The 22,188-nt window shown below is 64.0% G+C and overlaps 5 protein-coding genes across 5 annotated transcripts; 2 read left to right on the forward strand and 3 right to left on the reverse strand.

The window, feature by feature from the left end:
- Positions 1-1,736: 1,736 nt before the first annotated feature.
- On the reverse strand, positions 1,737-4,242 carry EMIHUDRAFT_197644 (hypothetical protein; the record flags this gene model as incomplete). The annotated part of the gene is made up of 7 exons (XM_005767328.1): positions 1,737-2,100; positions 2,170-2,286; positions 2,402-2,628; positions 2,760-2,909; positions 3,285-3,367; positions 3,600-3,733; positions 3,911-4,242. 7 exons carry the CDS (start codon positions 4,240-4,242, stop codon positions 1,737-1,739), a joined length of 1,407 nt encoding a protein of 468 aa, XP_005767385.1.
- A 4,404-nt stretch (positions 4,243-8,646) lies between these two features.
- EMIHUDRAFT_432766 (hypothetical protein) lies at positions 8,647-11,726 on the reverse strand. The gene is made up of 12 exons (XM_005767329.1): positions 11,274-11,726; positions 11,134-11,190; positions 10,903-10,958; positions 10,705-10,758; positions 10,523-10,639; positions 10,388-10,442; positions 10,275-10,314; positions 10,086-10,201; positions 9,946-10,011; positions 9,689-9,874; positions 9,455-9,611; positions 8,647-9,384 (listed from the first exon to the last, which is right to left on the reverse strand). The coding sequence occupies exons 1-12, from the start codon at positions 11,691-11,693 to the stop codon at positions 9,038-9,040; spliced, it is 1,671 nt and encodes a 556-aa protein (XP_005767386.1). The 5' UTR covers positions 11,694-11,726; the 3' UTR covers positions 8,647-9,037.
- A 281-nt stretch (positions 11,727-12,007) lies between these two features.
- Positions 12,008-14,212, forward strand: EMIHUDRAFT_197647 (hypothetical protein; the record flags this gene model as incomplete). The annotated part of the gene is made up of 3 exons (XM_005767330.1): positions 12,008-12,112; positions 13,554-13,648; positions 14,119-14,212. 3 exons carry the CDS (start codon positions 12,008-12,010, stop codon positions 14,210-14,212), a joined length of 294 nt encoding a protein of 97 aa, XP_005767387.1.
- A 2,620-nt stretch (positions 14,213-16,832) lies between these two features.
- Positions 16,833-18,512, forward strand: EMIHUDRAFT_432769 (hypothetical protein). The gene is made up of 3 exons (XM_005767331.1): positions 16,833-16,864; positions 17,042-17,437; positions 17,570-18,512. The coding sequence occupies exons 1-3, from the start codon at positions 16,859-16,861 to the stop codon at positions 17,912-17,914; spliced, it is 747 nt and encodes a 248-aa protein (XP_005767388.1). The 5' UTR covers positions 16,833-16,858; the 3' UTR covers positions 17,915-18,512.
- Positions 18,513-21,431: 2,919 nt separating this feature from the next.
- On the reverse strand, positions 21,432-22,188 carry EMIHUDRAFT_96611 (hypothetical protein; the record flags this gene model as incomplete). The annotated part of the gene is made up of 2 exons (XM_005767332.1): positions 21,432-21,749; positions 21,793-22,188. 2 exons carry the CDS (start codon positions 22,186-22,188, stop codon positions 21,432-21,434), a joined length of 714 nt encoding a protein of 237 aa, XP_005767389.1.

Genomic DNA, 22,188 nt, shown 5'->3' on the forward strand with positions numbered 1-22,188 from the left:
AACCGGCTCCTCGTCGCAGGGCTCTCGCTGCACCACCGAGTCTTATTCTGGCTCACCAACTTGCCGTACTGGGCACTGGCAGCCTGGCTGGCCGATTCGGGCCGATTCGGCCACGCCAGCGCCGCCGCTTGTGTCGCGGCCGCCAGTAGCGCCTTCCACGGCGCCCAGATGTTCGGCGGCAGCTCGGAGGCCAATGGCCGGCGCACGTCCCGACTCATCGCCCTCGACCTGGTGTGCGCCAACGGGTATGGCCTCGCCCTCGCCAATTCCGCAGGCCTCGGCCTCGCGCTGCGTATCTTTGCGGCGCCGGTGGCGCTTCTCACCGCCAGCGCCGTCCTCAAGCGGAGGAACGCGCCGCGTGGCTACGCCCTCTGCCACGGCGCCTGGCACCTCGCGTCTGCGGCGGGGATGTGGGTGCTGCTGGCTGACGAGAGATTACGACCTTAGTGTGCATTGCCCGACACAGATATGCCCGTCCACCTACCCCGTCTCTCTCTCTCTCTCTCTCTCTCTCTCTCTCTCTCTCTCTCTCTCTCTCTCTCTCTCTCTCTCTCTCTCTCTCTCTCTCTCTCTCTCTCTCTCTCTCTCTCTCTCTCTCCCTCTCCCTCTCCCTCTCCGATGTGTGCGTCTGTGATTGCACATCACAGCGTCACGTCAAGACGTGCGCGCCCCAGGTCCCGCCATCAGACCGCGTACAAAAGAACGAACGAATATACGTAATGAATAATTCTCGGCGACCTCACCCACTCGTCTGACACACAGTCACACACAGTGTGTGCGACTCAGTTTAGAGAGTAGCGCGCAGAACGACTTCACCGCGCAGAACTACGGCTTTAGCACCACCGCTCGGACGAGCACGAGGCGTGGCCACACCCCACGTGCCACGAGCGGTCTCGCCATTCGACGAGAAGTATGCGAGTACGGCAGTGCGCCCACACCGGCCGGGCGCCCAAGCCCCAAGGCTGTACCCGCAACGCGGATGAAAACGACCGGCGGGCGACCGCCGTACCCGATCCCCATGAACGAAAACCCGCCAAAAAGTGTGCATCCTCTTGAGTCATGAGACATGACGCAAATAAATAAATAAAAACGGACACTTCTCCAATAAATAAATAAATAAAAACGGACACCTCTCTACTGTGAGATGGGTAAAAAGGAACAGGCCCCCGCCCTTGCGATCTTTGTGCAGGGTTCTTTGTGGGTGTGGTCGGCGACTAGCCGGGGTCGTCCTCCCGATGGGGGACTAGCACTAGCCGTCTTCCACATGGTCCCTCGGGTTCCTGCTGCTCCTAATCTCTTCGTACATCCTCCTGCTGATCTCCGCAAAGTCCTGCTCCCTCCCTCGTGTCTCGCCCTGCGCCGCGTTTGCTCCGCCTCCCCGCGTCGTCTGCCCTGCGTCGCGCAGTCGTCGCAAACGCGACGACTTCGCACAAGTCCAAGTGAAAGTGCGGAAAGAGACTCTGAGAGAAACGCGGGCGGCAGAGAGAAACCGCAGAGAGACCACCGCCGATAACCGATATCTGCCCCCCAGGCCCAGCTCTGCACAGCTCTCGCCACGTGCCCCTCCCCCCCCCCCCAGGCAGAGAGAGCACTTTATTGACCATTTGAGAAGAAATTAGTCGCGCTCGAGTACCTTGGGACTAGCTGTAGCTCACATGCACTGCGACGGGTGACCCACACGCGTCGACGACCACGTTCGGTACTCACTGAGACCGTCAGAGATATCCCGGAAAACTTCACTTTTGCCGCTTCTTGCTCGGCGGCGGCGGCTTCTTCTTGCTCGCCGCCTTGCTCGGCGGCGGCTGCTGCTGGGCGCCCGGCGGCAAGTCGTTCGAGAACTTGCGCAGCTTGGCGACAAAGAAGCCGTCCATGTTGTGCGTGTGCGGGTAGAAGCGGCGCGCGTGCTTGAGCGAGGCGTGGAAGCGCTTGGAGCGGTAGCGCGTGAGCCCCTCGACGCCGAAGGGGAGGCCGGTGTCGACCAGCTTGACGTTGCGCGACGCGAGCGCGTAGTCGACGACAGCCTCGTTCTCCTCCACAGCGATGGAGCACGTCGAGTAGACGACGATGCCGCCGCCTAGAGACATCGCCCCGACAGCACGGCTCAGGCAAGGTGGCGCGGGCGCGGAGGGGTCGCGGCCGGCGGCGGCACCGGCGCTGTTTGCGGTGCACGAGTCGATCGCGGCGAGCAGCAGCTCCTTCTGCAGTTGCTGGCAGCGCTGCACGTCGGTGAAGCCCTTCTCGGCCTTGACTGCTGGGTCCTTTGAGATGACGCCGAGCCCGGTGCACCTGCGGGTGGTATGGTGCGGCGGGGCGGGCGGCATGGGGCGGCGGGGAGGGCGGCGGGGAGGGTGGCGGGGAGGGAGGGCGGGGAGGGAGGGGGGGGGGGGGGGGGGATGCCCACGGCGCGTCGAGCAGCACGCGGTCGAATCCGCCCATGAGGCGCGGGAACTCGCGCCCGTCGGCGTGGAGGAGGATGGCGCAACGGACGCCCTGGCGCGCGAGGTTGGAGGCGAACGAGGGGAGGCCCTGCTTGTTGAAGTCGTTTGCGACGAGGGTGCCGGAGTTGCCCATGCGTGCGGCGATGTGCGACGTCTTTCCGCCCGGCGCCGACGCCATGTCGAGCACGCGCTGGCCGGGCTGCGGGCCGGGGGGGAGGGGGGGAGGGGGTGGGGCGGGGGAGGGGAGCGGAGGGGGGGAGGGGGAAAGGGGAGGAGGGGAGGAGGGGAGGATGCGGGCGCCTGCGGGTCGAGGGCGAGGACGGGCAGGAAGGAGGAGGCGGACTGGATCATGTAGTGGCCGGCGAGATACTCTGGCGTCGCGCCAATCGGCACGGCAGACTCGTAGATCTGCAGCCCCTCGGAGGACCACTTGCTGATCGGGTCGAGAGACACGTTGCGAGAGATGAGCGCCTGCGGCAGCGCGGCGGCGCCTTGATCTGGGGAGCGTGGTGATCTAGGGAGCGGTGTAGGGAGGTGTGTGAGGTGTAGGGAGGGCGCCTGGGGAGGTGTGTGAGGTGTGTGCGGCCAGCCCCGCCTGCGCCAGCTCGCGGCGGCGCGTCTTGAGCGTGTTCGTGCGGATGGTGACGGGGCGCGGCTTTTCGGAGGCCTCGATGAACTCGAGCGCCTGCGGGGAGGGAGGCGGGCGTGTCATGGACGTGTCATGGACGTGACGTGGACGTGTCCCGCATGTGCGACGGCGTGGGGATCGCTCGGAACTGGTCGCACCTCTGCGGGCGAGAAGAGCTGCAGCAGCAGCTCGACAAGCTCGCCGTTGTAGCCGTACACCTGCTGCAGGTCCTCGGCGAGCAGAGACACGTACTCCACCCGCGTGACCCCCTCCTGCCGCTTGGACGCAAAGTCGCCGAGCACTGCGCAGGACGTGTCAGGGACGGGGACGTGTCAGGGACGTGTCAGGGACGTGTCAGGCGTCTGTTGCGGCGTCTGTTGCGGCGCGTGCTGTGCGGACGCGAGGGCGAGGGCTCGCGGAGCGTAGGGTCGGGCGTGTGTGGCGCTGCGCACCTCCCGGCCGGTGAGAGGTGTCTCGGACGTGTCTCGGACGGGTCTCAAGAGTGTCTTGGAAGCGTCTCGGAAGCGTCGCACCGTCGACCACGTCCGCGATGCGGCTCTTGAGCGTGCCGATGTCAGGCATCTCCTCGCGCGGACCGGTCGGCATTGTGAAGCTCGCCGCCGCGCCGCGCTGCTCCGACGCCTGCTCCGCCGCCTCCGCCTCCATCCTCGCCACCGTCTTGCGGGCCTTGCGCTCGAAAGCCAGCTCCTCTCCACCGCTCTCGTCGCCGCCGCTCTCCGCCTCCTCCTCCTCCTCCTCCTCCTCGTCGTCCTCGTCCTCGTCCTCGTCCTCGTCCTCGTCCTCGTCCTCGTCCTTCTCATCCTCAGCCTCCTCCTCACCCGACTCGACGCTGTCCGCACCCTCATACTCGTCGCCAACATCCTCCTCGCTGTCGTCATCCGACTCCTCGCTCTCCTCCACCACCTCGGCGGCGGGTGGGCGTTTGCCAGGTGCGGCCGCTGCGCCCTTGCGAGGCCCGCGCGCCAATGGCCGCGACAGCGCCGCGCTGCCACGCTTGCGCACCGCGCTGGGACCGGGCCGCTGCCTCGGCGCTGGCTCGTCGTCCTCAAACAGGCTCCGCTTCTTTGGCTTGAGCCAGGACTTGTTTTCGTCCGAAAAGGAGGCCGCGGAAGCGTCGCTCTGCTTCTGTCGCTTGCCACCCTTCGCCGTAGGCATCGTGGCGTGGGGGGCTGCAAACCCTCGTCTGAGGGAAAAATTTCTTTTTCCTTTGCTGAGCACTTGAGCACTGGAAAGGGTCGATTCCGCATTGTATGCCGTCCGCCACATGGGCTGCCATCGGCATGCACAAGGCGCAAGCTCACCGAACGGCGGGAGGTGTCCGCGACCCAGAAGAAATTGGGCCGGGCGTCGTTCCCTCCGCTGGAGAGAGGTCGCCATCAGTTCCCGTTCCCCAGGACCTCCTCTCCAGGCTCCAGCTGCGACCGTGGGATCATAGCAAGACCATGAGAGTGCGATCATAGCAAGACCATGAGAGTGCTCATGCTCGATGCTCATGCTATAAGAGGAGCTCGTTCAGCTGGATCCGGGGCAGTCGGATGCACTGCCTCACTGGGCCTGAGACCATCGCACGAGCCACGACCATTTTGGGACCCCTCACTCGGCTCCAGGATCGAGCCCCGAGGTGCACGCCGCCGAGGGACCCCGGAGGGTAGACGGGCGGTGTCGTCCCCCCTCTCCCATCATCACCTGATTTGTTGAAGCCAACTGATTAATTCCAATTTCCTCCTGTGCAAGAGCGGAGAGGGCTCGGACGGCGCGTGGCGGGGGAGGGCAGGCAGGGAATGGGCACGGGGGAGGGAGGGGGGGCTCCGTTCAGAGAAAGGCGGGGATGAAGATTGCGAGCATTGAGCGGATGAGGTGGATAGCGTGTTGGGGGTTCCAAAGGGCTGTTCGTGAACAGACGACGCTGCCACGTTCGGCCGGAGCGTCCTGGGCGGGCAGACGCCCGCCCCGGCGGCCGACTCTGGGATAGTAGGTCGAGTCTTGGTGGTACGGAGACGGTCACGAGACGGGACGGACGGAACCTCCGGACTCTAGGACGACGCCACGGGACTCTAGGAGAGAGAGTGTGTGAAGGGAGTCTGGGCGGGGCTTTGGCCCGACGGGCTCAGCCGTGCGAAAAGCATCAAATAATAATATTGCCGCCTCGCAGCAACGAACGCGTCTCGTCCGTGTGATGAAGCATTTGCTGGAGGCGATTGGCTGAGCCCACCGGCGACCGATCCGTGTCTGTTACCAGACACGAGCGCGTCGGAAACTCGCGCTCGGTGCCGCCAACGGGGTGTGCAGGGCGGCGCAACCGCCCCAAAGAAAAAAAAGGCCGGAGGTACAGGAAGTCTGGAGGCCGTCGTTTGTCACGCGGGGAGCCAAGCTGCGGGTCTGCCGTCAGCGGCTTACCCCACTAACTCGACCACGGCGAAGCGATTGCGCGGGGTCCCAGTCCCACCTTCAAGCCGACCGCATTCGGCCGATCTTGTTCACAGCTGATCCCGGGTCCGGCAAAAAGTTTTTTGTTTCGCGGGACCCCCAGCCCACGCGCCACGGGTCGGTGGTGCCCCTGGCACGCCCGGAAGCGGCAAGCGCAGAGGAGGGGGGGGTGCAGCGCGGACGCCGCGGACGACCGCGGATTGCACCTCAGCCCTCTCCCGATTTCCGTGTACACCGTGGTGCGTGGAGCGTGGCGGTGACTATAGTATAATAGTATAGGATTATAAAAATCGGGCGGTTGCGAGCTAGTACACTCGGCCGCTTGGTTTTGCTATGGCCTATGCCGGGCAAGAAGGGATGGTAGTTGTGGCACCATTTCAGAGGTTGGTTGGTAGTTGTAGCTGACCACAGGTTGGTGTTCCACGCATCGATGCAGCCGGAGCGGCCGTTAATCGCGCCGACGTTGATGGGGAGAGGCGGAGCCCTGTCCGTGCCAGTGCGCACGCCGTTCCCCTCCCCATTGTTGTGTGCGCACGCCGAGAGAGATTTTTTGCCCAGACTGATTCGGATCGGAGCCCCAGACTGATTCTGACCAGAGCCTAGACTGATTCGGACCGGAATGGGAGTTAGCGCGCTCTGCAAAGGCTGGAGTGGCGTGCCGTGAACAAACAGCGAGGCCGACGACCGCCCTACCTACTCGCACCCAGCCGATCCCGGGTGAGTTGGTGTCGAAGCGGGGGGGGGGGGGGGACCACTGATCTAGCGGTGGTGCCCTGCTCCGGAAAAGAAAGAAAGAAAAGAAAGAAAACAGACAACCCAAGGGAGGGATGGGAGAACGGCACGCCGCCACCACACAGGGATTTTAAGGAGAGGGGTGTGGTGCGCTAGCCGTCGCCCACCCTTGGGCGTCCGCCTCTTCCTATCTCTCTTCGCAGTCTCTCTCCGATTCTCGCTGCAACCTTCGTGCCACCTCGCGGTCTCCCCCTTCTCGTCGTGCTCTCCCTTGTCGCTTCTTCCTCTGTCGCGTCGCTCTCCTCTGCCTCGTTCTGCGACGCCGCCGCCGCCTGCCGTTCCCTTGTTCTCTCGGCTTCTTTCGCCTTTCGGCGCAGCTCCGCCCTCCTTGCTGCATATCCTGGCCCCTCGAGTCTATCGAGCTCTCCTCGCGCAAGGACGAGTCTTCTGATGCCCACTGCGATCATGGAAAGTGTGGTGTAACAATTGTTGCTCGTCTATTTTAAGTCCGTCTTTCGCCTCGGAACGTTCCCCCATCGCCACGTCATCACGGATACCGACAAACAACATCAGCGCACACGTCAGCTCGTCGATGTGGCGACTGGGCCTCTTGTCGCTGATGTGCGCCGCGCACGCTCAGCTGACCGGCGTGATCGAGACGTGTTCCGGATGAAAGTTAAACAAGCACAAGGGCATCAAGCGCTTCGTGAAGGGCGACGCCGGTGCTCAAGAGGGATACGCCGCCAACTGGATTGGCCTGTCTGTCAAATACATTCCGGGCCACAATCCGGACCTGGTCATTTACGAGGGGGGCGTGGAACAGGAGAGAATCAATCTGCTCACGATTCCGATGGGCGCGAAAAGGTCACCCGACGTGGACGACATCTACAACCTTCTCATGAGCAAGGGCTTTCAGATGTCGCTCGAGGAGGCGCAATCATCGCCCGGGCCTGCAATCAGTGGGTCGCGTAGGGGGAGAGTCCAGCCTTGCCCTCCAACCGCGCGCGAGGAGACACCGCTCCCTACCTTAGGCGGCGAGGGTGGCGGCGACGGTAATCGACGGGTCATGCGTGGACAGGAACGTGGACTGCGAGAGGTGGGCGGCTGCGGGCGAGTGCGCGGCGAACGCAGGCTACATGAACATCAGCTGCCCAAGGAGCTGCGGGTGCGCCATGGCGCAAACAGACCTGCAAACACGAGCGCCCAGAATTCCCGCAGCGTTTCGCATTGCTCTGTAGGACGTGCACACCTGATCCAGCCAATCCCGCCGCGCCCGTCGTTGAGCCCGAGACACCCGGGATCGTCTCGGCAACTACCGACGACGACGCCGCTGCCGTTGCCGCGGCCGTCGCCGCTGCCGCTGCTGCCGCTGTGAAGGACGAGGTCTGAGGCTTGAGGCCCCTCCCATGTGCGCCCTGCTATGCACGCGGGGTTTGATGATGCCGGCTTGAGAAAACTCGCAAGCCGCGAGTCTCAGCGCGGCGGATGGCTTCTCCCCGGCATTCAGGTGACAAAGTGCGGAGGGTGCACAGTTTCACCCTAGTCTTATTTGACGTCTTGTTTTCGGTCCCTCCCGCCTGCGCCCCATCGGCACACAAGCGCCGGAGCTCCGGCCCCGCGACCCGGTCGTCTCACTCTCCGCTCAGAGCATAGAGGCAGAGGGTATGGAGGCTGAGATGACGGAAATCGAGGGACGCGACCCACCTCGCCACAGACGGTCCCGCGCCTCGGGCTCGCCGCTATGACGGCGGCACGGCCGCAGCTCTCGTGTGTATGCCGTCGTCACATAAGCGGATTCCGACCAGCGCTCTACGCTCGTCGGTGACAGTGTCCCCCAATTTAGCCCCCAATCTGTGTCGCGATCGGCGAATCTCGACAGCGCCTTCGGTGGCATGCAGCTGTCGCAGCAGCTCTTTGCGACAGAAGCCTGGAGAGCACAGCTCACCTCTGCTGCTCACACACACACACACTCTCTCTCTGTGCTCTCTGCACAGTCAGATGGCACAGCCTACACAGTACTGACTGTGCGGCTCCCCGCCACAGCTGTGACAGCGATGGGCTCGCCCCCTCACTGGCCCTCAGTCACTTGTGCTGCGGCTTGTGTGTGAGCGAGACACTGCTCGGCGACTGCCGGCACACTGTGAGACCATGGCGCATTGCCATTGGCGCATCTATCTCTCTGTGCGGCACTCTCGGTGTCTGTGAGGTTAAACCACGCTACCACCTACCAGCGCTTGGTCACATCGGCCCCGAGAGGCCCGAGCTAGGGCCCGAGGTCAGATCCTTCCTCCTCTCCAACTGTTTTGCTGTGACAAGACTTGTCTACCCGCGGCTGGAGCCGAGCAGGTGAGCGGGCCCGCGCCGGCGCGCACAACCCCCTGGTCAACTCACCCTCCGGACCCCGTATACATCGATGCACAGAAATCAGAGACACGTTACCGTACGCACAATCGACAGAGAGACATTCCCACGGGCACACACAACACCACGGTTGGACGCCACGACAGCTAAGGGTAGGCGGAGAACCCTCGAGGCGACTACAGCCATAGCAGAACTCTCTCTCTCCACAGTGGGCGACAGAGTTGAGACGGCCGCCAATAGGCGGACGAGCCCCGGGCGAGGATGAGCCATCAGAACGCTCGCGCAATACGTCCTCCTGCACCGCCCATCTAGTGCAGCCGTGCGCCACTACCGGCCGTCACTACCGCTGGGGCCGGAGGACTAACGGAGGCCGGGCGGGACGGGCGGCCCCTCGCCTTCGCCCCTCGCCTCCTCCCCTCGCCTCCTCCCCTCACCGCGGCAGCGACGGGTTCGACGGCGTGCCGCAGTTGGCCTCGAGCCGCGCGAACCACGTCTCCGTGTGCACAGAGTTGGAGATGGAGGCGGGGTAGGCGCAGAGGTACCACGACCTCTCCGCCTGCATCCGCACCTCGGTCGGTCTCCGCTGCCCCGGCCCGCCCGTCTTGGCCGAAGTAGGCACGGGCGGCTTGAGGACGTGCCGCGGCACGAGCGCGACGCAGAGCAGCCCGTGCGGGTCCCACGTGCGGACGACGACGTAGCTGCGCAAGTCGACCACGAGCTTGGGCGCGACCCCGTCCGCCTGCTCCGTCTCCGACTTGTAGCAAGCAAGCCGAGAGCCTAGTCTCGCGCTCTCTCGGGTCAGCTCGGGGCAGCAACCCTTCCGACGAATCACAGCGCCGCCGCGCGCCGCGCAGCACCCACCACCGGGTGTGCGACGGCGTGTTCGCGGGCGTCGTGCGCAGCAGCTCGTGCCGGCCCATTGGCCCGATGGCGAGGGAGTGGATCACGGCGGACGGGCCCTTGTCCGACGGCGTCTTGCACATGTACCCGAGGGTCGCGTCCGCCTACGCACTCGCGCACACCGTCCCCCACCCGACCTCGGGCCGTCTCGGGGAGGCGTAGCCGCCGGCGGGGCGGCCGCCTCCAGCCGCACCACCACCGCCGGCCCCGGCTGCTTGGTCGTGGGCATACCGCCGTGCGGGAGCTCCGCGCCCCCGCCCGCTCCGGCGCCCTTTGCGTGCCCCGTCTTTGCCATCAGCCGGTCCACCCATGTCCGCTGGATGAGCGCGGCCGAGTCGCGGTGCAGGTCGGGCGAGCCGCACCTCTCCTGTCCACAGCGGGTCCGCCTGTGAAGAGACGCTGCTCTCGCGGTGCGGTGGGCGGGCGAGGCTTGCTCTCCGCAGGCTCGCCGTCGGACAGCTCCGACTCCACGAGCTGCGTGGCGAAGGCGGTCTTGCGGCCCGCCTGCGCGAGAGAGACGCGGGGAGGTTCGGAGGAGGCTAGGGTCAGGCTTGGAGACGGCGGTGGTGGTGTGTCGCCGCCGGGCCGAAGGGCGATCCGCCAGAGAAGGAGACGCCGCGCTTGATGGCGGCAGACATCCGCTTCTCGTCGAGAGCGTTGACGCGGTCGCCGAGCCGGTTGTACGAGCTCGTGCCTAGTCGTTAGCTGACGGACCACTCTTCCACTGGTTGCTAATCAAGCAGCGGGCCGGCTGTGCGAGCCCGCGCCGAATATGGAGCGGAGCCTGCTCTCGAGGAAGTTGGAGACCTGTCGTTGGGAGAGAGGGAGGGTGGGGACCGCCAGTGGAGTGCGGCCAGCAGCCACCGAGCAGCTTGGAGACCGGGTTGCGCGGTGACTCGACCGGCGCGCCGAGAGCCGCCCCGCCGAGAGTACGCCTAAGGCGCGCGGCACCAGACTCGGCACCTCCGCCTCGCGCCCACACCCGCGCGATGTGGCGAGGCGGGGCTGCGCGCGCCGCGAGGCCGAGTCGGGGCCGCCGCCGCCGCCGCCGCCGCCGTCGCCTCCGAAGAAGCGCTGCGCCACGCCTTCGACCCAGTACTCTGGCCGCATCTCGGAGAGAGGGATGTTGTACCGCTCGAGGTGCCTATCAATCAACACTTCAAAGTGACTCGTCCTGAGTCAGGAGGGATGCTGTACCGCTCGAGGTGCCAGGCGGTGGCGAAGTCGGCGTGGATGGCGTGGGCGAGGAACCTGCAGCGAGGGCGCGAGAACGGTGCGGGGAGGCTCCGCGGAGTCGGCGTGGTGTGTGGCGTGGGCGAGGAGAGGCCGGTGTGTGGGCAGAGGTGTGTGATCTTAGGCAGCAGCGGGCAGGGGCTCTCTGTCTCTCGAGAGTACCAGCCGACGACGAGGACGGCGGGTAGGGAGATGTACCACGGGATCAGGGCGAGCACCTGGCGGGCGGGCGGGCGGGCGAGCAGGGCTGTCGCACAGGAGGCGGCATGCCGGCGCAGGCGAGACGGAGAGAGAGAGAGAGAGAGAGAGAGAGAGAGAGAGAGAGAGAGAGAGAGAGAGAGAGAGAGAGAGAGAGAGAGAAGAGGAGAGAGGTGCGGGAGGGCGAGGACGTGCCATCACGAGCAGCGCCGGCAGCATCGTCACGAGCGCCAGGATGTACATCTTCCTCACCTGAGCAGCCGCGGCAGCCAGAGGACTCACCCGTCGACGCAGGGTGTGTTGGAGGGAGGAGGCGCGGGCGGCGGTGCGCGCACGTCGAGCATGCGCAGCTCGAGGACGGACTCGGCGTTCTGCATGTCGGCGAGCGTCGAGCCGTACAGCTGCGCCACCAGCGCCGAGTTGATGAGGTTGTTGGACGTGTACAGCACCCAGATGGACGCGCCGAGCGAGGTGACGGCCGCCAGGATGTAGAAGAAGCAGAGGACGGTCCGGAAGCAGAATTCGGGATCGTCCTCTTCGGGCCGCATCGCCTCGAGCTCGATCGACGAGATCATGCCAGCAGCGACGCCCGCCATCAGCATCGACTGCGTGTTGAGGTCAGAGAGGTAGTCCACGCGGAACTGCATCACCTGCCGCTGCACGCTGATCTCACCCTGATTCATATTCAGCTCGTAGAGCCGCTTCTCCGCGCCGGCCAGCCCGAGGGCGGGGCGCGCCATCGCAGAGTGGTCCATATTTGTCCCTGTCGCTCAGTACCTTGCGGCACACCGGCCTTGCGGATACACCCCCGGGGGCCGCCGAGAAAGAAGGAGAAATCGCCCTGCCTTCATTTGCAGGTGGAGCGGCCGCGCCCAATCTGGACCCCGGCTCGACAAAAACGCGCTCTCAGCGCGCGGCGGCGGGCCCTCACGCCAGTCGCGCTCTCCCTCACCGGACTCGCCGCCCGCCAAGCGGACTTCCTCCGCCGACTCGTCCGGCTACGACACCGATTTGCCGGCCGGACGAGGTGCAGCAAGAGGCTGTACGCAAGGTCTGCGGCGCGCTCGGCATGAGGGAGCAGTTCGAGGCGGCGATGGCGGCGGGCGAGCTGCTCGAGATGCTCGAGAGCTTGCCGCGAGGGGCGGTCGAGGCCTCCGTTCGGCTGATCGGCGCGGTTACAACCGCACGGGCGAGTGGCCAGAGCCCATTCTCACCAGCCCTGCCCCGCAGCGCGGCCGCTCGCCAAGCCCCGTCGATGAGTGGTCAGATGGATAGTGCCCGAGAGCGAGGGGTCCGGGGGGGAGCACAAACATAGGACGCCCAGCCTTGCCCTCGTGCCGCCGAGTGCATATCCTAAGCGAGAGAGATCCCCTGTGCCCTGTGCCCTGCCCTCTCCGCGCGGCGATGCGCCCTCCCCCCTCGCTTTTGCAAAATCCTGCAAAGGTGGGGACGTGTCTGTCCTCGACCCAGCCCTAAATAAATAAATAAAAAAAAACGGACACCTCTCTACTGTGAGATGGGTAAAAAGGAACAGGCCCCCGCCCTTGCGATCTTTGTGCAGGGTTCTTTGTGGGTGTGGTCGGCGACTAGCCGGGGTCGTCCTCCCGATGGGGGACTAGCACTAGCCGTCTTCCACATGGTCCCTCGGGTCCCTGCTGCTCCTAATCTCTTCGTACATCCTCCTGCTGATCTCCGCAAAGTCCTGCTCCCTCCCTCGTCTCGCCCTGCGCGTCTGCTCCGCCTCACCGTCTTCTGCCCTGCGTCGTCTGGCGACGGGTCCTCCATAGTCGGTCGAGGTCGCCGCCCTCCTCGTGCCTCTTCCCAACGTTCCCTCGGCGGCCGATGCCGTCTGCTCCGGCTCCCCAGTCCCCGGGTCTCCCCTGCTCTCGTCTGCGCTAGTTTCTGCTTCGTCCTCACCGGCGTCTCTCCTCTTCCCTCTCCCCTTCTTGTATGCTTTGCACATCGCGTCGATTCCTGTTCGCGTGAGCACCAGCCTGAAGCCCGCCCAGCTTCTGAACCGCTCCCTAAGTCGAAGGAGCATCATCAGTCTCACCCACTTCGCTCTCTGCCCACCGTCTCCGCTCCCTCCCGCTTGAGCCGCCGTCGCGGCCCTCGTTCGTCCCACTGGCTGTTGGCCTGTTCCCACGTTACCTCCATTATCCCTCCTCCTCCGCGACTCCCTCAAGGCTGGCCGGGCCTCCTTCCACCCAGCGAAGAGCTTCCTCAGCCACTCGATGTGTTCCTCTCTCTTCATTATGCGCGCCGTAGCCTCATCATTGAGCTGGATCCACCTCTGCACCGCTCCCGTCGCCGCCTCGGCCACGACTTGCAAGTTCCTCGTGACCCCGGCGCCAAGGTCCCTCCGACTCTTCTCCGAGAGGTCATCTACCAGTGCTGGCAGCACCCCCCCGACGGCTGGTGCTAGTGCATCGTACCCGTCCTCATCCAGCACCCTATAGCGTGAGCCCTTCAGCGCAGCGACATGCGCTATTCTCAGCGTCTTCAGCGTATCCTTGGAGTCGGGTGCCGCCTGCGCTACTTTGCTGATCGCCGTCCCCGTCTGCGCTCGCGCTACTCTGAGGAACCATCTGGCCTGCTCCCTATTCCCCGGGCAGGCGCCGCTAAGCAAGTGCGCCATTGTCGCTCTAGGCGGGTTCTCATCTTCCTCGGTCCATTGCTGCGCGGCTTTCCGCACGATCGGGCACAGCGGGTCCCGCTTAGTGCCGCCCTCCTCGCCGCGTCCCTCGCGGCCTTACATACGAGGCAGCCCCTGAGTTCGCTCCTCGTGGCGGCGCCCGGGGTCTCTCTCCCCGCCTCTCCCCGCATGATCCTCTCGTGGTGCGCTCCGTGTGGCACCCCCGCCTGCTGCCGCACCCGCGCTCCCATGACGGTCTTTGTCACCACGTTGTGATCATCCACGTCGGCGAATTGTATCTCACGCTCGCCGTGCTGATCCTTGATCCGCTGACGCTTGTCCCATTTGTGTCTCGTCGTTCCCCTGACCACATCGCTCCACAGCGGCCCAGGCACCCCCGCCGTGTGCGACCCCGCCGTGAGCCCCTCGCCGAGCCGTCCTCGCACCCACTCGTTCGTGTGGCCGCGTGTGGCGTAATAGGTCCTCCGGTCCAGTACGTCTCCCCTCCACTCTCCGCCTGCCGTCCTCCGGCGGTCCGTGTATAGGCACGGGCGTGTCCTCACTGCTCCTCGGATGACGGAGGTGGCATCCTCAATCTCGCTGGCCCCCATGTATGCAGTCGCCGCGGCGTCGGCGTAGGCGTTGCTAGCGCACCCCGCGTGGCTCGGTACCCACAGGAACGTGACAGATTCGAGCTGGGCGCGATATCGGCATATCCCCTCTAACACTCCCGGAGCCCCTCAAGAGGGCCTCTTCGGTACGCCGCCTCGATTTGCTGTAGCGCGGGCTGCAGTCGCTCAAGACGAGGCACCTCCTGTCCGCCGCATCTTCCGACGTCGCCATCTTACGCAGGTAAGCCAGCACCGCGTACATTTCCGCGTCTATCACCTGCCAGTCGTCTGGCAGTCTGCCGCCCCACAGCCTCTGCCCAAACGCGAGCCGCAGCTCATCGTCCCCGCTCTCGAGCTGTCCAGATCCCTCGACGGGTCTCCCGAATCGGGCCGGCCCTTCGTACACCCCATACGACACTACCGGTCGCGGTACGAACCTATCCCCCACCCACTTATTCGGCGTGTCTCTCCCTCCATCCGTCGCAGCGAGGTGCGTGAATGGCCGCGCTCTGTGCAGCGCGAGGCATATCCTGGCCACCTCCGCGTTGAGCTCACGGCCCTTCCCTGAGCCGAGCGGCCCTTTATCCTTGCCCATTATGACCTGCGTCCCGTTTCTGTCGGGCAGCGCCCGTGTCCCGACCTCAAACTCGTCCCACCGCAGTAGGAAGCGCGTAAGCGGATCCTCCTGGAGTTCGGCGTCTCTTACCCACGCGCCGTGCCTCGGGGGCGAGCCCTCCATCTCTCCTAGCCCCGGCACTACCCCTCCCACCTCCTCGCGTGTCGCCAGTTGGGGTCTCGCTACTCCGCTCGGGGGCTCTTGCTCTTTCAGCTCGCACGGCTGCCGGTATCCGAGCGCCTCCTCATTCGCCCTCGCCATCTCTTCCGCCACGTCGCCGGCGTCACTCCCTCCCTTGACCGCTACGACTATGCCGTCGTGCTGCAGCGACAGCACTGCGTGGCCGCTGCGCGTGGCCCAACGCACCTTCGCCCTTCGGCTGATACTCTCCGCCTCCTGAAAGGCGAAAGATTTGACTGTGCGTTCCGGGTGCCCCTTCCCTGGCTTGTGGTGCGCAAGCCAATCCGTGACAAAGCGGGTCATTCCCGTCCTCTCCCCCAGGCTATTACTCAGCCAGAGCGTGCCCTCTGCTTGCGCCCGAGGTACGCCCCGAAGTCAAAGGAGCCTCCGCCCTCTAGTGCTACCCTTGTCCGCTTCAGTTTGTCCTTGTCCAACCCCCACCTCTCCGCCCACGTCGCCACATTCCCGTCCATGTCGACCCAGCCCTAGCTTGGGATGTCCGTTGTATTTATTTATGGAGGGTGAGCCACGCCGAACGCAAGGTCCAAGGAAGCCGGGGAAGACGACCCCGAGGAGGACGAAACACCTGTGGTAATCCCGTCGTCAGCTGTCACGCGATGCACCCGAAGGGGACCCCAGCGCCAGCATCATCCGTGAAGGCACAACTCAAGTGTTCGAAGAGAGAGAGGACCTAAGCAACGATATGACTTGGCGGCAAATGATCGCAGTGGGCGTCAGAAGAGTCGTCCTTGCGCAAGGAGAGCTCGATAAACTCGAGGGGCCAAGATATGCTGCGAGGAGGGCGGAGTTGCGCCGAAAGGCGAAAGAAGCCGCGAGAAGAAGGGACCTGCAGGCGGCGGCGGCGTCGCAGACGAGGCAGAGGAGAGCGACGCGACAGAGGAAGAAGCGACAAGGGAGAGAACGACGAGAGTGGGACGACCGCGAGGTGGCATGAAGGTTGCAGCGAGAATCGGCGAGAGACTGCGAAGAGAGATAGGAAGAGGCGGACGCACATACACACAAAACAAACAGCACACACACACATGCACACATGCATGCACAGACACACAGCCCCTTCCCTTCCCCCTCAAGACCTCATGAAGGACGAGGACACACACAGGACGCACCTCTAGTGAGGCCCGCATAGTATGTAGGAGACTCCTGCCGCCGCCCCTGCCACCCCTGTGTCAGTGTGCTTGTGGTTGCGAGAGGACTGCCGGTGAGAAGCTGGAGGCAGGTCGCTAGACTGAGATGAGACCGCCAGTGGAGTTGGGAGTCCACCGTGCACCGCGCTGCGAGCCTGTCGTGTCCCTTGTCAGGAGCAGGAGAGCGGCCCCACCTGTGCCCCTGATTCGTCCTTCCAAAATCCTGCTCGTGCAGGTGGGGACCCTGTCCTCCTCCCATCCCTCGTTTGGGGTTGTCTGTTTTCTTTCCTTTCAGGTGGGGACCTTGTCTCCTCCCACCCCTCGTTTGGGGTGTCTGTTTTCTTTCTTTCTTCCTTTGAAGTACTAATCCCTCGTTTGGCTTGGCTGTTTTCTTTCTTTCTTTCTTCCTTTGAAGTACTAATCCCTCGTTTGGCTTGGCTGTTCTTTCTTTCTTCCTTTGAAGTACTAATCCCTCGTTTGGCTTGGCTGTTCTTTCTTTCTTCCTTTGAAGTACTAATCCCTCGTTTGGCTTGGCTGTTCTTTCTTTCTTCCTTTGAAGTACTGAAATACTAGTACTTCAAAGTAAGAAAGAAAGACTTCAAAGGAAGATTTTGAAGGCGAAGAGAAAAAAGAAAAACGACGTTGGACTGCGAAATCCTCCCTTGCTTGGCTGTGCAGCGAGCCCGCTCGTCGCCAGCGCGTTATGTGGGCCAAGGTCAATGCTGCGTCGGTGATGCAGGTGTGCCGTCGCATTTGCTCTAACCGCCCCGCGCCTAAGCTCTCTGCCCGGGAGCCCGACCGAGTGCTGCCGTCGCGAGAGGCTGCTGCTGCGCACCCTTGGTTTCCCGGGTGCCTGAAGCCAGAATCTCTTCGGAGCGTCACCGCGATGTAACTGCCCGCCCGCCGCACGCCGCAGGAGAATATGGTCAACCTGATGCAGGTCGACATGCTGCAGCTCGGCGTGCTGCAGACGCAGATGGACAACCTCTCGGTGCAGGCGACTCTGATTATTGGCTTCGCGCTGAGCATGTGGGCGGGCGAGACGCTGATGCCGCTGCTGGAGGACGACTCGCAGCTCTGCATCTGGAAGTCGTGGTACCACCTCTTCTTCGCGTCCGTCTTCTTCATCTTTGTCGCAGTCTGCATCTCGTGCTGCCTGATCATCGTCTCCATCGTCTCGTACATCAAGCAGGCGGCGCAGGAGGCGGCGCTCATCGTCTCCACCGGCGCCGCCGTCGCGGTCACGAGGCAGCACCTCAACACGCTCAACTATTACTTCGTCGTCGCCTACGCCTCCTTCACCCTCTCCGCGGTACAGCGCACACCACAGACACACATCCAGCACCCGCACACTCGGGGCGGTCGAGGACGGACGCACGGGCGGGTAGGCAGGCAGCCAGCCCCGAAAGAATGGCAGCGAGACCGCCTCGCCGCCGTGCGGCAGGTGCTGCTCATCATTCTCTACGTGGGGCTCCCTTCACGGCTGCCGGCCGACACGGCGGTGCCGACGCCGGCTAGATGCGCCAGCACGCACGCCCCTGCTCTCTTCCGACTGGCGCGCGAGAAGGGCAGACGCTCGGCTCCCGCCGCCTCCACGCTGCATGAGCAGCCCCCAGCTCCACGCGGTGCTCCGAGCACACCGTGTGCACTGTCCCGCCGTTCCACACCCAGGCGAGGTCGACAGACGGATGGCAGACACCAGAGAGAGAGAGCAGGGACAGGGCGACTGACGGAGGGAGGTGCAGCTTCTCACTCACCCCAGGCTCCTCCCTGCAGGAGCACCGCCTAAGCGAGCTCTCGGGCGAGGGCGAGTCGCAGGAGGGTTGGGGCTCGGAGCTCGAGTCGATCGTCGAGCTCTTCGACGGCGCCCGCCCCACCCTCCCTGCCCCCTCCCTGCCCCCTCCCTGCCACCCTCCCTGCCCCCTCCCTGCCTCCTCCCTGCACCCTCCCTGCACCCTCCCTGCACCCTGCCCTCGAGCCTCGTAGGCACCTTCTCCATCACCTGCCTCGACCCGCGGAACCCGAGGGACAACGCGGTGCGCGACTCGTGGGGCGCCGGCATCGCCGCCGCAAACACGCTCGTCATCCTCTCCATGTCGGCGTGGGGGTACCGCAAGTTCCTGTTTGTGCGACAGTCGTACAAGCCGCTGCAGCTGCTCTCCTGGTTCGTCACCTACCAGACGGAAAAAAAGCAAAAGCACGACGCCGTCGCCTCGCTGCCCGGCAATCGGCGGAGCCGCATCGACTCCGAGGTCGACTCGACAGACACCTCGGCCCGTGGTGGGCTGCCCACGAGCCCAAAATGACGGTGCTGTGGACTGTGTGACGTGCGTCTAATGGTGTGTGTGGACCGCCGTTTTTCTCTCTATTAGGATATTAGGATAACGACGGGGTGGAGAGGGCTATTGACCCTTCTCTGGTAGGACGGGAACGAGATGATAGTAGGGAGTAGAAGAAAGCAAAGAGGAGCCCTGCGCACGCACGACTCCGCAGGAGAAACCCCTCCCCAGACAAAACACAAGGGAGAGGTGGGTGGGTCACAGAAAACTGCGGCCGCCAGCGACTGAGCGTCTCGCTGGCGGACGGGGAGAGGAACACAAAGGGACGTCCGGACGTCCATCCACTGGGATGAGAATACTGGAGATCTGAGGTCGAATCTGCCGATTCCACAGCCGCCCACAGGAGCGCCGCCTCAACACGGGGTCTCGGCTCTATCGAGCCATGCTAGCTCCAGCCGCAGCCCCACCCGGCCGCCCGAGGGTGTTCCCGCAGGCAGAGAAGACCAATCCTGGGGGAAGTAACCTTCTCTGGTAGGACGGGAACGAGATGATAGTAGGGAGTAGAAGAAAGCAAAGAGGAGCCCTGCGCACGCACGACTCCGCAGGAGAAACCCCTCCCGCCCGTGCTTGCGCAGCGCAGCCTCCTCCTCCCTACGCGCAAGCTGGGCATGAGGATGATGGCGATTATGTCATGGCGTTGACGATTGCCAATACAGCCGTGATGCAAACGCAGATGAGGACGAACAGATGCCGATGGTGATAAGAGGTTCCCACCCTTGAGAGACGCGCCGAGTTGCCTCGCCGCGCCGCTGTTGATGACGGTACCTCGCGCGTCCGCTATGCGGTGCCGCGAGCTTCCGCTTGTGTATGGAAACCGATGGTGCCTCGCGCGTCCGCTATGCGGTGCCGCGAGCGTCCGTCTGTCTCCAGCGAGGATGGTACCTCACGCGTCCGCTGCGCGGTGCCGTGAGCCTCCTTCCGTCGCCTGTTGCTGGGTGGTGCCTCGCGCGTCCGCTGTGCGGTGCCGCGAGCGTCCGACACCAGCAACTACGGTACCTCGCGCGTCCGCTATGCGGTGCCGCGAGCTTCCGATGTGATTGACACGCTGCCGGGCTGTGTAGCCGCCACCCGACCGCCGCGTGACGATGGTGCCTCCAGACACGATGGTGGAGTTTGAGTGCCTCCAGACACGACGGAGTTTGAGTGCCTCCAGACACGACGGAGTTTGAGTGCCTCCAGACACGATGGAGTTTGAGTGCCTCCAGACACGATGGAGTTTGAGTGCCTCCAGACACGATGGAGTTTGAGTGCGTCCATTGATCTTGACGATCGACACAAGCCGGGCTGTGTAGCCGCTGCCCGACCGCTCACGATGATGCGCCCTGGTAGCGCTGACGCTCGCGCCGCTGTTCATGGCGGCGTTTTCGGCCAGACGCGCAGGTTACCTCCGCTCCATTTGCTGCCACTTGACCCCCATGACGACCGTCGCAGCTGGCGGAGGGGCCGCCTCGCCGTGCTGGGTTGGGCTTGGGCAGCTTACCCGGTTGGCGGTTGTCCCACGGGTGGTTTTCCCACTCCGAAAGCAACGGCAAGAGATCTCCGTCGCAGGTTGTGACCGGCCTGATAGGAGCCTCGTCAAGCTGCTCCGCCGCGTTCCGCCAGGTAGCAGTTTCGACTCGGCCGCGGAGGATCTTTGCCGGCTGGCAGTCCTCGGGAGCGAGCGCCCCAAATCCCTCCTCGCCGGGGTGCGACCTCGTTTTGAGGCTCTCCACGGCAATCTCGGCGAGGCGGAGGAAGGCCCCCATCTGCCGGCTGCACTGATAAAGGTGATTGCACTTTCGCTCATAGAGCGTGTAGTAGCTGGTGAGGTCGAGCGCTGCTCTATGTAGAACTCAAACCACGTCTTCATGGTGAAGCCTTCACCAGCTGGGACTGCCTCCAGGAAGCCGATGCCCACGAAGAGCTTATTAAGGAACGCGCCGAGGTGGCGGACCTTGTCTCGGATGGTGTAAAGATCCTTTGGGTGGACGCGTGGGAAGTTGTGCCGGATTCTTGAGCCGACCCAGTCCAGCGCGCCGTTCGGGCCATTCATGTAGTCGGTGCCGACCAGATTGCCCGATATGAACGACTTGAAGAGGCGGTTTTCTGTGCCGTCGAGGCCCGTGAGGTGGTACCTCCCGAGCTCCTCTTGGCGTTGGCCGCCGCTGCCGACCACCAGGCACCATGTGAGATAGGTGGGTAGTTCCACCTTGCAGTGGGCAATCTTGGCGAGCGTCGCATTCATCCTGGCCTCGCGGCCCCCAGGCCCGAGGACAACTCGGAAGACGATGTCGCTCCCACTTGCGAACGAGGCTGCCAGGATTTGGCGCCTGACTTCGGAGTTGGCGGTGTCCAGTCCCGCGATTGCGCCCGCGAGCGCTTGAAACTTGGGCAGCATCGAAGCCTTCTCGATGAGGCGGCTCGGGAGAGCGTGGGCAGACACATCAGGCCCGCCGTCAGCACCCGGGGCAGGTCCGCCCGGGACTCGCCCCCCGTCGTAGAGGAGGTTCTCCGCCATCAGAGCGGTGACCGCGTCTTCCGCGGAAGCTCCGGCTTGGACAAGATGCCGCCGATCATGGACGACTGCCGATGTGCCTCTGGTAGAAGCGGTGCCTGATTTATTTTTCCGTGGTGAACCTGTGAGCTGGGTTAGAGAGAGAGAGAGAGAGAGAGAGAGAGAGAGAGAGAGAGAGAGAGAGAGAGAGAGAGAGAGAGAGAGAGAGAGATTTAGCTATACAAAAAAACCTGACACGTGACACGCAACACATCTCATGTTTTGTTGTGTGGATTAGTGTATCAATCAATCGATTAGTGCCAGACTCTCGACAGACTCCTAGTAGAGGTGTCCGTTTTATTTATTACCTGTGGCTGTGCCCCTGTGCCCTGATCGTCCTTCCAAAATCCTGCTCGTGCGTCGTGGTCGTGCAGGTGGGGACCCTGTCCTCCTCTCCCCCATCTCTCGTTTGGGTTGTCTGTTTTATTCCCATCTCACAGTGTAGAGGTGTCCGTTTTTATTACCGCGAGAGCCTCGCCAATCGCCTTGGCGCCCTCGGGGCCGATGTTGTTATGGCCGAGGTTGAGGTTGGTCAGCACCCTTATTGCCACATAGCGCCTCGGCAATCGCAGCGGCGCCCTCGTCGTCGATCTTGTTGCCGCCGATGTGGAGGGGGTTTTCAGCACCGCACTGCCCGACACGTACTCGGCGATCTCTGCGGCGCCAGTCGGGCCGATATTGCAGCGAGCAAGGCCCAGCGAGGTCAGCTTGTTGCGCTGCCGCTCGACACGCACGATGCCGAGGGCCGCCTCCTCGGTGAGGTTGTTTAGCCCACGTCCAACGGGAGGTCAGCACCTCGTTGACTGCGAGAGCGCCGCCGATTGCCTTCGCGCCCTCGTCGCCGATTTTGTTTCCGCTGATTGCCAGGTTTTTCAGCACCCCGTTGCCGCGCAGCGCCTCGGCGATCGCCTTGGCGCCCTCGACGAAGACGATCTTGTTCCTCCAGAGCGAGAGGGTGGTCAGCACTTCGTTGCGCTCGAGCCCGTTTGTGATCTCAGCTTCGCCTCGGCCGCCTATTTTGGCTGCCGCGTCCCGCCACTTCTCGTCCATCCTTTCCACGGCGTTTGCCACCAGCGGGGTGGCGAGGCCCTTGAAGCGGCGGCTGCATCGTTTGAGGGCGACCGCGGAAGCGAGGTCAGACTCCGCCACAATCGCTATCAACAGATCGTCATCGAGATCCACGAGTATCAT

Source organism: Emiliania huxleyi, assembly GCF_000372725.1.
Source record: "Emiliania huxleyi CCMP1516 unplaced genomic scaffold EMIHUscaffold_5, whole genome shotgun sequence".
Lineage (NCBI taxonomy): Eukaryota > Haptophyta > Isochrysidales > Noelaerhabdaceae > Emiliania > Emiliania huxleyi.